The 15385-nt window shown below is 37.8% G+C and overlaps 1 protein-coding gene across 1 annotated transcript in view; it reads left to right on the forward strand.

The window, feature by feature from the left end:
- Nucleotides 1-15385, forward strand: part of TM9SF2 (transmembrane 9 superfamily member 2) — a 62946-nt gene that overhangs the window by 24871 nt on the left and 22690 nt on the right. Inside the window, exons 5-10 of the mRNA XM_038569948.1 lie at nucleotides 95-224; nucleotides 1276-1400; nucleotides 3739-3850; nucleotides 5519-5598; nucleotides 6343-6451; nucleotides 13520-13652. Coding sequence (XP_038425876.1) covers nucleotides 95-224; nucleotides 1276-1400; nucleotides 3739-3850; nucleotides 5519-5598; nucleotides 6343-6451; nucleotides 13520-13652 — 689 coding nt within the window. The remainder of the gene's footprint in view (nucleotides 1-94; nucleotides 225-1275; nucleotides 1401-3738; nucleotides 3851-5518; nucleotides 5599-6342; nucleotides 6452-13519; nucleotides 13653-15385) is intronic.

The raw sequence follows: 15385 nt of genomic DNA on the forward strand, positions 1-15385 counted from the left end.
ACATTTAAATTTTGTAAAGTGGTAACACAGCTTTGGGCAGTATTTCTTAATCATGTTTGATGATTTCTAACTTGACTTTTATTTCTGTGCATAGGATTGTTGATAATATGCCTGTAACGTGGTGTTATGACGTTGAAGATGGTCAGAGGTTCTGTAATCCTGGATTTCCTATTGGCTGTTACATTACAGATAAAGGCCATGCGAAAGATGCCTGTGTTATTAATGTAAGTTCATGAAAAACTCTATGCTACTTTTTAAAAATGTTTTTTGGTATAGAAGGATTCTGTCTTTACCTGGACAGAATTTGTTATATTCATTGAATGAGTACAATTCAGATGTTCTAAAATACAACTGCTTAGATCTTAAATTTAAACCAGATTAACAATGTATAAATTTAATTTTAGAACTAAAATAATTCAGATTTAGTTCTGTATTCACTGAGAGTGTCTGTTATATGGTAGGCACTGTGCTAAGGGCTGGGACTTTGTATGTTCTGACTCTATTAAAAGTTTAGACTCATAAATGTATATATTTTTTAAAAAGCAGATTAGTGGAGTGCCAGGAATACCTCAATATAAGTCCATGAAATTTGTATCACAAATTTAAGTCCATAAAATATTATATTGCACAAGTTTGATATTATACCTGTTTTAAAAACTAAATGCATAGTTTATTGCCATTCTTTTATATTTAAAAAGGATAGTAAAGTGAAGATGTTAACATATAAAGTATTAAAATTATTGGGGATATATATTAAATTTTATGTAATCAGGTCAATCCGATTTAATCTCTTAATTAATATTACCTGGTAGTAGAAGTTAGCATGAGCTTGATCATGAAACTGGTTACATTAGCTAATGCTTTTGGGAGAGTTGACCAGAAACACTTGCATAATTTAAGTTTTTTGTTTAGTCTGAAGTTATAAAACTTCTAAGGAGGAAAAGTGTTGAAATGTGGAAGATTTAGCATGTTCATAACATGTAACATTTTAAAATTTATTGTTAGTTTTGTCATAAGTGGAAAGCTAGAAAATGTTAGATGTATTCTTTTTTAATAAGTACCTACTTTCATGTAAGAATTAAAATATTAAAGAAGCATAATTTGTACTCTGCCTGTTAGTTTTGGCTGATAGAGAGTTAAGCTTAAAACTGAAACATTTTTATGGGAAGGATTAAAGCTCTGTCTAAGCTCAAATATTCCTACTTGTGCCTCATTTTAAAGTTTTGTTTTGACTCTTGTATAGCCAGTTTTCTACCTTTAAGTTCTGTTCCACAGTCAGAATTCCATGAAAGAGATACATTTTACATCTTTAACCATGTTGACATCAAAATATACTATCATGTTGTTGAAACTGGGTCCATGGGAGCAAGATTAGTGGCTGCCAAACTTGAACCAAAAAGGTAACTATACAAACAGGTAAAAAGTAAACAAATGTGGGGGTGCTTGGCTGGTTCAGTCAGAAGATCATGTGGCTCTTGAGCTCAAGGTTGGGAGTTTGAACCTCACATTAGGTGTAGAGGTTACTTAAAATAAAATAAAGGGGGCACATGGCTGACTCAGGCAGTGAAACATGTAACTCTTGATCTCAGGCTCATGAGTTCAAGCCCCATTTTGGGCATACAGCTTACTTTAAAAAATAAAATGAAAAGAAATAGAAAAGTAAGTAAATGGAAGTGAAGTTGTTCCCAAAGAATAAATATTTAGGGCCCAGTTAATCAGTATTCTAACATATAATCTGGCATTTCAGGATTGATTTTACTAAAACTCCCTTTAGGAGCACCTGGGTGGCCCAGTCTGCCATTGCTCAGGTCATCATCTCAGGGGTCCTGGGATCAAGCCCTGCATTGGGTTCCCTGCTGGATGGGCAGCCTGCTTCTCCCTCTCCAATGCTTGTGCTCTTCTGCTTCCCCACCCCCTTTCAGGTAAAGAAATAAAATCTTTAAAGAAATAAAAAAATAAAACTCCCTTTAGTGTGATTTGCTATTGAGTTATAGGTTGTGCAGATTTATTTTTCTTGTTATGGTAAGTAGTTAAGCCAAAGTGCGTTTTTGTTTTGTTTTTTAATCAAGAAGTTTTGGCAGTTTTACTGTATCAGCTTGAAGTGAATAATGTGACTGATTGGGACGGTGTTTCTTCTTATAGTGGAAAAGCATTGTCTCTAATATTTGCAACTTGACTTCTTATCAGAGTCCCAAATGAGCTGATTTTTAAGGTTTTATTTTTTAAGTGATCTCTATACCCAACATGAGGCTTGAATTTACAATCCTGAGATCAAGAGTTGCATGCTCTTCTGACTGAGCCAGCCAGGCACTCCCTCAGATGAGCTGAGTGCTATCATTTCTAAAATCTCCATGCAGTGTTAGATGCCATTGCCTGACAGGTCATTCAAAGGGCATCTCTTCAAGTTGTCAGTATTTTTAGTATGAAAGTACCTGTCAGTTATTCATGGGATCCTATTTTGATTATTCCTTTTTGTTTGTTTTTTCATGACTTCCCCTCACCCCTCATTTAATTAGCCTTTTCCCCCATGCCACTGGTGGTAAAGAAATGCTTGCTGGGGTGCCTGGGTGGTTCAGTTGGTTGAGCCTGGGACTCTTGATTTAGGTTCAAGTTGTGATCTCAGGGTTGTGGGATCCAGCTTTGTGGGGGGCTCAGTGCTCAGCGCCAAGTCTGCTAGAGAGGCTCTCTCTCCCTTTCTCCCTCATCCCACTGTGCACACACTATCTCTCTCAAAATAAGATAAATAAAATCTTGGGATGCCTGGGTGGCTCAGTTGGTTGAGCATCTGCCTTTGGCTCAGGTCATTATCCCAGGGTCCTGGGATCGAGCCCCATGTCAGGCTCCCCACTCAGCAGGGAATCTGCTTCTCTCTCTCTTGTCTCTCTCTCTCTCATTCAGCCCCTCCCCCACTTGTGCTCTCTCCCTCTAAATAAATAAATAGCTTTTTTATTATTATTATTTAAAGATTTATTTATTTATTCATGAGAGAGGCAGAGACACAGGCAGAGGGAGTAGGCTTCCTGCAGGGAGCTGGATGGGAACTCGATCCCAGGACTCTAGGATTACGCCCTGAGCCAAAGGCAAATGCTTAACCACTGAGCCACCCAGGCGGCCCATAAATAAAATCTTCAAAATAAAATAAACAAAATTGCAAAGAAAAGATTCCCTCTCTCTCATAGCCCCTCTGTCTCACCTGTGCTCTCTTTAAAAAATGCATACCATTATAAGATGGCAGTTACTTTAAACTCCCTTAGTGTTTGTTTTTATTTCTTAAGGTATTTATTTATTTATTTTTGAAGATTTATTTATTTTAGAGAGCGCCAGTGTGTGCAAGATGGAGGAGGGGCAGAGGGAGAAGAAGGAAAGTAGACTTCCCATTGAGCAGGGAGCCAGATGTGGGGCTTGATCCTAAGACCATGACATCATGACTTGAGCCAAAATCAAGAGTTGGACGCTTTATTGACCCAGCTGCCCATTTTTTTTGAGATAGTTAAATGCTTTTCAAGTATAGTGCTTTTAAAAGTTTGTCTCTAATTTTGAGTAATAATTTCTTACACATATTTATAACTAAGCACATTATTTATATGAAGTAAATATTTGTAATATTAAATGTGGCATGAATAATTTTGCCTTTGACTGTGGTAGCACTGTAAAATATGTACAGAACTTCTAGTCTTTACCGCATTTTTTTAAAGCTATACTTTATCAGCATCTTGCCAAAATGTTTTTTTCCCACAGCTTCAAACATACCCATATAGATAAACCGGACTGCTCTGGACCCCCCATGGATATAAGTAACAAGGCTTCTGGGGAGATCAAAATTGCCTATACTTATTCTGTTAGCTTCCAGGTGAGTTTGTTTTATCTCTGGAATAACTCAGAAATTGATTTTAAATTCATACTACTTAAACTAATTAAAAATATTAATGATTAACCTTGTCACATAGATAAGCTTTTAATGAGCTGATATGGAATAGTCAGTGCACTAGGCAACATAATCACACTCAAAACTTAAGTCTCGGGATCCCTGGGTGGCGCAGCGGTTTGGCGCCTGCCTTTGGCCCAGGGCGCGATCCTGGAGACCCGGGATCGAATCCCACGTCGGGCTCCCGGTGCATGGAGCCTGCTTCTCCCTCTGCCTGTGTCTCTGCCTCTCTCTCTCTCTCTGTAGCTATCATAAGTAAATAAAAATTTAAAAAAAAAAAAAAAAAAAAAAAAAAAAAAAAAACTTAAGTCTCCATTTAAATGAGAAATATAGTAAATTGGAGAATTAAACTTGATTAAATGTTAAGTCATAAGAGGTACGTAGAAGACAAAAGGTAAAGAGGCATAGAGAATAGTCTGAAAATGTCAAAGATTTAGGTAACAAGCATTTGGGAAAATGACACTATTTTGAAGTCTGGATTAGTATAAATTTTAATGGAGAGTTGATAGTAGATGATTTATATAGATTTTTGGGGAATTCAAGGGAGTGTTTTCATTTATGGATAAGTTTCCTGGAAGGAAAGTAAAAGTTCACTTTATGAGAATCTTAGGCAATATTCTACTTCTTTTTTTTTTTAAGATTATTTATTTGAGAGTAGGAGTAGGGCAGGTAGAGGGAGAGAGAGTCTTAAGCAGACTTCACATTGAGTGTGGAGCCCAACACAGGGCTCAGTCTCACCACCCTGAGATCACAACCTGAGCCCAAACCAAGAGTCAGATGCTTAACAGACTGTGCCACCCAGGCACCCTCCACTTCTATTTTTAATAAACTAACTTGGCAATCAAGTATAGTTACAACGTTTATTCTCCTCATGTAGTGTGTAATTTTGCAAGCCTAGTGCTATAAACACTATATATTTCTTTTTAGGTATTAAGAGCTTATTCTGGGTGACACCTGCCAGATGCTCAGTTATGACTCTATTGTTTCATAAGCATAGGTGACATCAAAAAGAATAAAAATTAAGTACAGCTCTAAATTTTGATATCTAAAATAAACTTTTGCTAGCTAAAATTTATTTATTTATTTATTTATTTATTTATTTATTTATTTATTGCTAGTTAAAATTTATTTATTTATTTTTAATCTTTTTTTTTTATTTATGATGTCACACACAGAGAGAGAGAGAGGGGGGCAGAGACATAGGCAGAGGGAGAAGCAGGCTCCATGCACCGGGAACCCGACATGGGATTCGATCCTGGGTCTCCAGGATCGCGCCCTGGGCCAAAGGCAGGCGCTAAACCGCTGTGCCACCAGGGATCCCCTAGTTAAAATTTAAAGCAAGACTTCAAAAAAAATGCAGGTAACTAGGTACTTATAGGAACTCTTATTATTTTTTATTTGCTACTGAATCTCATTTTGATTTTCCTGACTTGAGTTAGAGCTAAAGTCTGAAACTCATGACTAATCCAAGTTATGATAATGAGAAATAACATTTGTTAACTGAATGGAAGGTCTGTGGAAATGTTTAAATTCTTAATATACTTTGTCAGCAAATGCTTATTTGAAGAGTTATGTTTTCTTTGATCTTTGTAGGAAGATAAAAACATCAGATGGGCATCTAGATGGGACTATATTCTGGAATCTATGCCTCATACCCACATTCAGTGGTTTAGGTAAGAGTACAGAGTTAATCCACTTTAGGTCTGTGCTTATGTTTTGTCCCTTTGAATATCTTCTTTATTCTTTAATCCTCTCTAGTTCTCCAGAAGTCTGGGCTTTTGAGTTGGATAGATACATGTGCTCAATCCTGGCTTTAAGTCACTGTTTGTGAGTCAGGCCAGGTCACCGAGTTATTCAGAGTCTGTTTCTTTATCTAGAAATACCTGCCTCACAAGTCTGTCCCTGAGGATTAGAGGAGAATGAATGAAACAGAACATTTGACCACTTTACTTGAAATGGAAGAAGCCACTGCTCATGTTAGGACTATTTATTATTATTCTCTCTTCAAAGCATGACTCAAAATTTTTATCTGGATAGTTGTTTATAGTGCCATCACTCTCCTTTTCCTACTTTGTTGACTGCCTTTTGACACTCATTAACTTACGGAGTAGATTTGTCATAAATTTTTTGAGGACACAGATCTTTGTTGATCCTGGCAGCTTGTATTGCATTTATTTGGGCATAGTACTTATTTAATAATGTTGACCACAGACAAAAAATTCTAGTTCTCAAAGGATTATAAGATTGTTATGATAAGTATATAAAGTTATGTATCCACTAGAAGGACACAGTTCTTTGAATCTGTTGGATTTCAGGTCAAATTTTGATTTTGATCAGTACTGTTTTAATGTTACTGGATAAATATTTTAAAAAGAAAATTAAGCTACAGATTAATCCTGACATGCTTATTTCTACAGCATCATGAATTCCCTGGTCATTGTCCTCTTCTTGTCTGGAATGGTGGCTATGATTATGCTACGGACACTGCATAAAGATATTGCCAGATATAATCAGATGGATTCCACGGTGAGGGAAACATTTGAACTGTTCTTTGGTCTGTTAAGGATAGTCTTTATTTTATTCTTTGGAAAAAGTTGAAAAAATGGCTTTAGAATCTTTCTTCTCAAAAGTTATCCTGAATTCACCTTTTCAAATAAGAAATGATCCTTAAGAATTGGTATTCTCTAGAAACTTAGGCAATCCAGTATTCAGAGCTGCACTCTTCACAGCCCCATCTGTGTTAGTGGATTGTGTGGGGTGGGTGTAGGTGCACAGCTCCAGGTCTGTCCCCTGTTTTCAGCTCTCAGATTGGCCATTCACAGCATGCACCCAGCTTATGAAACAGCAGGGCTGAGTGGAATTAACTCCCAAGCAGGTTTTATTTGTGTGTTTAATTTTTTAAAATTAATTTTAACTGAAGTTTATCATTTCAGCATTTTGGTATGTTCAAAGTTATTTAATGTCCCAACTTCATTTATTCTCAAAACACCTTAAGTTGCATATTTTACTTCCTATACTTTTTCATTGTATAGCAGCTCTTTGATAAAATTTCCACAAAAAACATAGTGACTTGTAATGAATACAAAAAACCCAGATTTTATTGCTTTCTTTTCCCTGACTTCTTAGCCTTTTCCCCATAACTTTCTTTTTTTTTTTTTTTTTTAAAGATTTTATTTATTTATTCATGATAGTCACAGAGAGAGAGAGAGAGAGGCAGCGACACAGGCAGAGGGAGAAGCAGGCTCCATGCACCGGGAGCCCGATGTGGGATTCGATCCCGGGTCTCCAGGATCGCGCCCTGGGCCAAAGGCAGGCGCCAAACCGCTGCGCCACCCAGGGATCCCTCCCCATAACTTTCTGTCCTAATTAGAAAAAGAACATATTAATGTTACTAAGATTTTTAGCATTTCTGTGCTACAGTTTCTTTTCTGTTACTTTTATTGATTATTTAATTAAAATAATTTCAAGGGGGATGCCTGGGTGGCTCAGTGGTGGAGCGTCTGCCTTCTGCTCAGGGCATAATCCTGGAGTCCTGGGATCAAGTCCCACATCGGGCTCCCTGCATGGAGCTTGCTTCTCTCTCTGCGTTCTCACGAATAAATAAACAAAATCTTTAAAAAATAATAATAATTTCAAAGGCAGCTCCGGTGGCCCAGTGGTTTGGCGCCACCTCAGCCTGGGGTGTGATCCTGGAGACCCGGAATTGAGTCCCACGTCAGGCTCCCTGCATGGAGCCTGCTTCTCTCCCTCTCCCTCTGCCTGTGTCTCTGCCTCTGTCTGTCTCTGTCTCTCATGAATAAATAAAATCTTTAAAAAAATTTTTTTTTCAAAATATTCTTCATAGTTGGCAATTTCAAATGATTGCTGAGCTAATATTTTTTTTTTTTTTTTTTAATTTGTGCAAAGGTGCCATGGGATACAGGGCATGGCAACCCTGCTTCCATTCTTGCTCCCATTCCCTTTTCCTCCCTTACTGTAGTGGTCAGAGTCTGTTGCAGCATAATTCAGATCATTTTATTCCTGATCACAGCCCTCCTCCAGTGGCTTCTCATTTTACTCACAGTGAAAGCCAGAGTTTTACAATGGTTCATAGGCCCTACAGTGCCCCTGAAGCTCTGCCACAGCCACACTGGCCTCCTTGCTATTCCTTAGAAACATCAGGCATGTTCTCAAACCTGAGGCCTTTACACTTGCTTTTCTCTCTACCTCAGATGTTATTTACTCCCTCGGATATTTACATTAGTCTTTACTAAAATAGGATCTTCCCAGTAAGATTTTCCTGACCATCTCATTAAAATTCACCTCCCTGGCCCCCACACATCCATATCTAAGTATTCTCTACAGTACTTACCACTATTTAATGTACTCTATATTTTACTTGCTTGTTTTATTGTCTGCCTTCCCAGTGAGAACTTGTACTCTAGATGGATTCTTCTGTTACACTCACTGTAGTATCTCTGATATTTTGAACAGTGCTGTGCTTATAGGTGGTACTCAGTAAATATTTGTTGAATGAATGAATGAGTCATTCCTTGATGTACAAGCTTTGTTGATGCATTGCTGGGTTCAGGATAGGTAAAAAGGTATCCAAGGACTACCTCCCAACTCCATTCTACCCCCCACAAAAGTGAGCTGAGACCAGAGCAGGAAGCAATGCAAGCACAAGAGGCAGGTTGGAGTTCTCCTTTGAGTCAATGCTTATGTAAAGTTTCTAACCATTGGGAGACTAAACCTTGGGTCAGTAATGGGAGAGCTGAACCTCAGTCTTCTCCTGTATTAAGCATGAATTCTTGAAGGGGAGCAAAATGATTCTAGATTAGTAAGTGCCTTCTGATTCTTGTCAGAATTAAGTAGAAATCCCTTGAGGCAAAGTCTCCCAAATTTAGGTTTGTAGGATTCCCTCAATTTAAGATCAATAAATATGATCTAGGGACGCCTAGGTGGCGCAGTTGGTTGAGTGTCTGACTCTTGATTTTGGCTCAGGTTATGATTTCAAGGTTATGGATTGTGTCCCACATTAGGCTCTGTGTTCAGTGAGGAGTCCTCTTGGGATTCTCTCCCTCTCCCTCTGCTCCTTTCCGCTCCTGTTTCTGCAAAAGAAGTCTAAAAAAAAAGGACCTGTTAGAAATTCACAAAAATTTACAATAAAATAACACGTTAGAACTCCCCCTGAAGTCCTAAATATGAAAAAATAACAAATATTTAGGTAAAAGGAACATGATGTGTCCCTAAGCAGAAGAAGTGAAAAGAAATCCACATCTAGATCAACCATGACAAAAACAGAACACCAGAGAAAAAAGATCTTAGAATCAGCCAGAGAGGGGGAAAAAACTTGAACATCTGCAAAAGAAAAACAACTAAATTGGAAATGGAAGCTCAGAGACAAAACGTCTTATATCAGTGAGAGAAATTAACTGTTTACATGGAATCATGTACCCAGAGAAGGTATCTTTCCTTTTTTTAAAAAAAAAGATTTTATTTATTTATTCATGAGAGACACAGAGAGTGAGTCAGAGACATAGGCAGAGGGAGAAGCAGGGTCCCCACAGGGAGCCTGATGTGGGACTCATTCCCAGGACTCCAGGATCACGACCTGAGCCAAAGGCAGAAGCTCAACCACGGAGCCACCCAGGTGTCCCAAGAAGGTATCTTTCAAGAATACCTTTTTCAGATAAACTGAAATAGTGGACCACAGACCATTATCGAAGGAATGTCTATAGAAGTAAACTTTAGCAGTTAGCAGTGAATCAGTCAGTCCATTAATCAATCAGACCTGAAGAAATTTCTATAGAAGTACTTTAGCAGAAAATAAATAAATAAAAACCAATACTAACGAGATATTTAAAAAGATGGGTGAACAAAAAGATACCAAATAAATATTTTCTGTTTTTAATAATAGTCTAAATTTGGAGATTAACAAAAGTATATCAGCAAAGAAAAAACAAATTTGATATATAGTATTGGATAAAGTGAGTGGCCAACTGCTTAAAAAATAAGGTAGATGCCACCTTTATTCTTTATGTTAAATGAAAATATGAAACTATAAAATACTAGAACACATGAGAAGTTATTTTTAAACTTTGGAGAAGGGTAGAATTTAAGTATCACAGAGAGCCAGAAGTTATTAAAAAAAAAATGATTGCTCTATGATTACTGTGTTAAAAATTTTTTTTGAGTAGTAAGAAATACCATTAAGTAAAAAGATAAAAGTCAAATGGGAAAATATTTAGCACATGTCACAAACAAAAAGTTAATGCCTTATAAATCCTAAAATCATTACGAAAACAGTCAGCAGCCCAGTAAGAAACCAGGCAAGGTACATGAAAAGAGAGTCCATTTAAAAGAAACAAATGGTCCTTACACATAAAAAGATGCAACATCATTCATAATAAGAGAAATGTAAAATAAAACTGCAGTGCAAGATTCTTTGCTCCTCTGGCACACTAGCAGATATTAAAATGTTTGATAATAATAATGTGTTGGGGGATTGAGGACACGAGCACTTTGATACATAGCTTATGAGAATGTAAATGGTATAACTTATGAAAAGCACTTCAGCAATATTAGTTCATTTTTTTTTTATTTTAATTTTTATTTATTTATGATAGTCACACAGAGAGAGAGAGAGAGAGAGAGAGGCAGAGATACAGGCAGAGGGAGAAGCAGGCTCCATGCACCGGGAGCCTGACGGTGGGTTTCGATCCCGGGTCTCCAGGATTGCGCCCTGGGCCAAAGGCAGGCGCCAAACCGCTGCGCCACCCAGGGATCCCGCAATATTAGTTTATAATGTAAATAATTCGATCCAACAATTCAGTTCTTAGAAACTAACTTGGATGGAAAGGTTTTATTATTACTGCTATTTTTAATTTTAAGACAGTGTATTGCTTATTATAAAAAATTTCAAGAAACCCAAATACTCATGAATAGGGACTGATTTTATAAGTTATGGAATATCCATGTAGTAGAATACTGTGTATTCATTAAAAAGAATGAGGCAGGGGTGCCTGAATGGCTGTCAGTTAAGTGTCTGCCTTTGGCTCAGGTCATGATCTCAGGGTCCCTGAATTGAGCCCCACATTGGGCTCTCTACTCAGTAAGGAGTCTGCTTCTCCCTCTCCTCCCTGCTGGTGTTCTCTCTTGCTATCTCTTCTCTCTCTCTCTCAAATAAATAAATAAAGTATTTTTTTAAAAAACCAGAATGAAGCAATTCTGTATACACAAATGTGGAAGCATTTCCATGATATTGGACTAAAACAGCAAGGTGTGAAATAATGTGTATAATATGCTACCATTTATGCAAAATGAAAAAAAAAGTATCTGTGCATTTCTTTATGTATAGGTAGAGTATCTCTGCAAAGATAATAAGAAACTAGTCACATTTGTTTTCTCCAAAGAAAGGGGACCTGGCCCTTTATGGGAAACTTCATTTTCATTTAACTCTGGGTTTTTTAGTGCTTATTCAGTAAAAAAGTAATGAGAAATCTCTCATCTGTAACACTACTGCGCCTAAACAAAAAAAGGTGAATGTACTTTTTTTCCCCTCATACTTTTAATGTAGACCTTCAGAGAAGCACAGAGATTTAGTATACCCATCACTCTGGTCCAGCAGTTCTCAGCTCATTCAGTCTTGTTTTAGAATCCCACGAGTTCCTCCCTTTCAGTTATTTTGAAGCCAATCCAAATATAATTTCATTTAAACCATTTAGAGCCCATATACTTTTAACAAAACTTCAATTTGTACATTCCTTATAAATGACTGACTATAATTACCTGGTGTACATGGAAGTATTTTTATTTTTACTATTGTCTTTTATTAGCCATTGTAAGAGCAGGATTAGTACCGACATAAAATCCATGTTTCAAATTTTAGTTTATATTTACTAAAAAATATGTATAAATGTAACATACTATCAATAGTATTGTCTACTGCTCACAAAGATAGAAGTTTGGGAATTTGGGGTGGAAATCAGCTGCATCCTGAAGGAAATGTCAAGAAATGAGCCTGAAAAAGTTACGGGGGCCAGAGTAACCTGTAAGCAATACAGTTTGAAGGTCACGGGGAAGCTCTTGAAGAATTTTAAACAGCACTGACATAGCCAGGTTTGTGTTATAGGAAAATCACTTTGTTTTTTAAGATTTTATTTATTTATTCATGAGAGACACAGAGAGAGAGAGGCAGAGGCAGAGACACAGGCAGAGGGAGAAGCAGGCTTCATGTAGGGAGCCCGACATGGGACTCGATCCTGGGTCTCCAGGATCAGTCCCTGGGCTGAAGGCGGCACTAAACCGCTGAGCCACCCGGGCTGCCCAGGAAAATCACTTTGAATATGTGGAGAATTGGGGCAAGATTGGAGGTATAGAAACCATCCAAAGGTAGTTATGGAACTCCTGGGGATAGAATGATGGTAGGGAAGAAAAAAGGAGGTAGACACAGATAAACACAGGGGGTGTTTAGGAGGTGGGACAGATTATTGGTTGACTGGTCTATGGAGAAGGTAGAAGAGGGAGAAAAAATAAAGGACCCTCCTGGTTGTCATATTGAGAAGTAACTGAATAGAAGCAAGGGCAGGAACACAGAGGTCAATGTAGTATATGTTGGAATAGCCAGTTGAGAGGTAATGACTTGAACCTGGAACGAGTATTAGATTCTACTGAAATATTTTGGAGGTATTGCTGAAGATTTGTTAAAGGACTATGGTCAAGATACGAAAAAAGGGAAGGAATCAAGGAGGATTCCAAGGTTTTGGGAACTGAACAGCTGGCAAGATGGAGCTTTTACTACTGGGTGACCAGGGATGGGGCTAGGGGCGGGGATGGTTCCTGCAGAAAGAGTAAGTTGAGGAGAGAGAATCCATTCAGGTGTGGATAATTCTCTTCAGGATGCCTATTAAACAACCAGGTGGAGCTGCTTGTGTATTTGTGTCAGGGGAACAGTTAGGCCTGGTGGCAATCTTATTCATATGCTCGTAGCTAACTCTACCATACCCAGCAGAGTGGCTGTGAAACCTAATACCATTCACTCATTTTGGAGATTAGTAAATGTAGATTGAAAAGGATAGAGTGTGGGCAGCCTGGGTGGCTCAGCGGTTTAGCGCTGCCTTCAGTCCAGGACGTGATCCTGGAGACCTGGGATCGAGTCCCACATCAGGCTCCTTGCATGGAGCCTGCCCCTCCCCCTGCCTGTGTCTCTGCCTCTGTGTGTGTGTGTGTGTGTGTGTGTGTGTGTCTCATGAGTAAATAAATTTTTAAAAAATCTTAAAAAAAAAGAAAAAGAAAAGGTTAGAGTGTGAGTAAAAATTAAATCATTAATTTGGATCATAAAACTTGACTAGAACTAGGTAAGTATCATATGGTAGTTGTCTATGTTTTTAAAATTTCTTAGTAACTTTTAAATTAGTTTAAATTATTAACTTTATTTAAAAATCAATTCAAGAAAACTATGTAAAACCAAAACTTCATAAAACTTCAGAATTGAAATAAATACTAACATTTGTAAGTTTAAAAAAAAATTCTGTATCAACATATTCACCAGTGAACAAACTGTCTAGCTGTCCTGTGATACATGTCAGTTAAGCAACTTAATTCCCATTTTAGGAGGATGCCCAGGAAGAATTTGGCTGGAAGCTGGTTCATGGTGATATATTCCGTCCTCCAAGAAAAGGGATGCTGCTGTCAGTCTTTCTAGGATCGGGGACACAGATCTTGATTATGACTTTTGTGACTCTGTGTAAGTATTAAGTGAAAATTAAAAAGTAAATACTTTTTCTAAGTGATTATTTGAAAACCAGTCTTCCAGGGCACCTGGGCAACTCAGTCGGTTAAGCATCCAACTCTTGATTTCAGCTCACGATCTTGATTTCAGCTCATGATCTTCAGATCATGGGATCCTGCTCCAGGCTCAGCATGAAGTCTGCTTGAGATTTTCTCTCTCCCTCTGTCTCTGCTCGCATGCTCATGTGTTCTCTCTCTAACATAAAGAGATAAAGTCTTTAAAAACAAAACAAAACAAAACAAAACAAAACAAAACAATGAACCAATGTTCCTAAGTGAAGTAGGTAGGCTACTTGATGAATATGTGTGCTTTGGCTATACATCACTTGGGGGCAAGGTTAGCTGTGCCAGAAAACTGACTTCATATCTCCCTTAAAACTGCATAGAGACCAAGCCTTTGTCATGGGCTGGGACTGGAGGTGATTAGATAACCTGAAGACCATCTGGGTCTGAGTCTGGGTGATGTGGAACCAGGGTCATAAGGGTTGACGGTGCCACCCTACCAGGAGCAGTATGATTAGGATTCTAAGATGTTTTTGGCTTCCACTGAGAAAAACAAAAAGGAAAAGAGGAAATAGGGTAGGAAGCTTTTTGTAGACCTTCCTCATCTTGGAAGGATATAGGAAGCAAGACTTTTTTTTCTCTAGCAGTGTTCAGGAGAGACCTTCCTACACAACAAATACCTCTCCTTTGTGCCACCTGAAAATCTTCAGAAATGTTATTACTTAAAATTTTTTTGTCAACTAGGACAACCTTTTTTTTTCCCCCAGATAGCTCCTTCTCCCCCCTTAGAGTTATTGATCAGCCACAGGGATGGTTCTAAGGCCACTCTATGGGAATACAGTATTTCTGCAATTTTCCTAATTGTAAGAAAAAGGTTTATGAATAGAGTTCTCTAAATTTTGCTATTACTTTCCTTATGTTTCCTTTATTGGTGCCTTCTGATGAATAATAACAAATGAATTATTACTGGAAGAATTCAGAAACCACTGACCTTTTAATAATTTTAATGAACGTTTGTTCTTATATTTGATTACATATTAAATATATAATACCAAAGTCATTTTATGTTAGTAAAATTACTCCAGATTTTTATGATGGAACTATATAAAATGCTTTACAAAGAAGATTCTCACTTCTAGGTGTCTGGCACCTGAATAAGGTTGAGAACCACTGATTTGCACCTTTAGGCTTACTTTGAAGACTAACTTGAAGATTAATTAGAACATGTATCTTTATCTACTTAGGTAAGGAGATGCAGCTGTGATGGGTAGACCTAGAATTCTTGAATATATTATACTGAAGAGGGTAGATTGGGAGAAGTCATCATGGCAGAGATTTAGACACAGTCAGAGGATAGCATGAAGGCATTAGATCCCCCAGAGAGCCAGGAGCTGGAGCAGAATGGATGCTTTAGGATAAAATTCTGCCTAAAAATTGTATTGGGAGTTGTCTTCTGTCATCATCTGGTTCTTGTTGGGGTCTGCTAGAAAGTGAACTCATGAGGAAGGAAAGATTCAGAGAACCTAGGGATTATTTTCCTTAAATGCTCAAATATGAACTTTCTCCTTCAGAACAGTCCATTTCTCTGTTCTGGGGAGAATGAGGGTGTGCATTTTGGTTGAAATTTGAATAGGTCTTCTAAAGTTCCCCTGGTTGGTTTCCTGCTCATGAGTTTCTCCTTTTGCC

The sequence above is a fragment of the Canis lupus genome, chromosome 22 (genome assembly GCF_011100685.1).
Source record: "Canis lupus familiaris isolate Mischka breed German Shepherd chromosome 22, alternate assembly UU_Cfam_GSD_1.0, whole genome shotgun sequence".
NCBI lineage: Eukaryota > Metazoa > Chordata > Mammalia > Carnivora > Canidae > Canis > Canis lupus.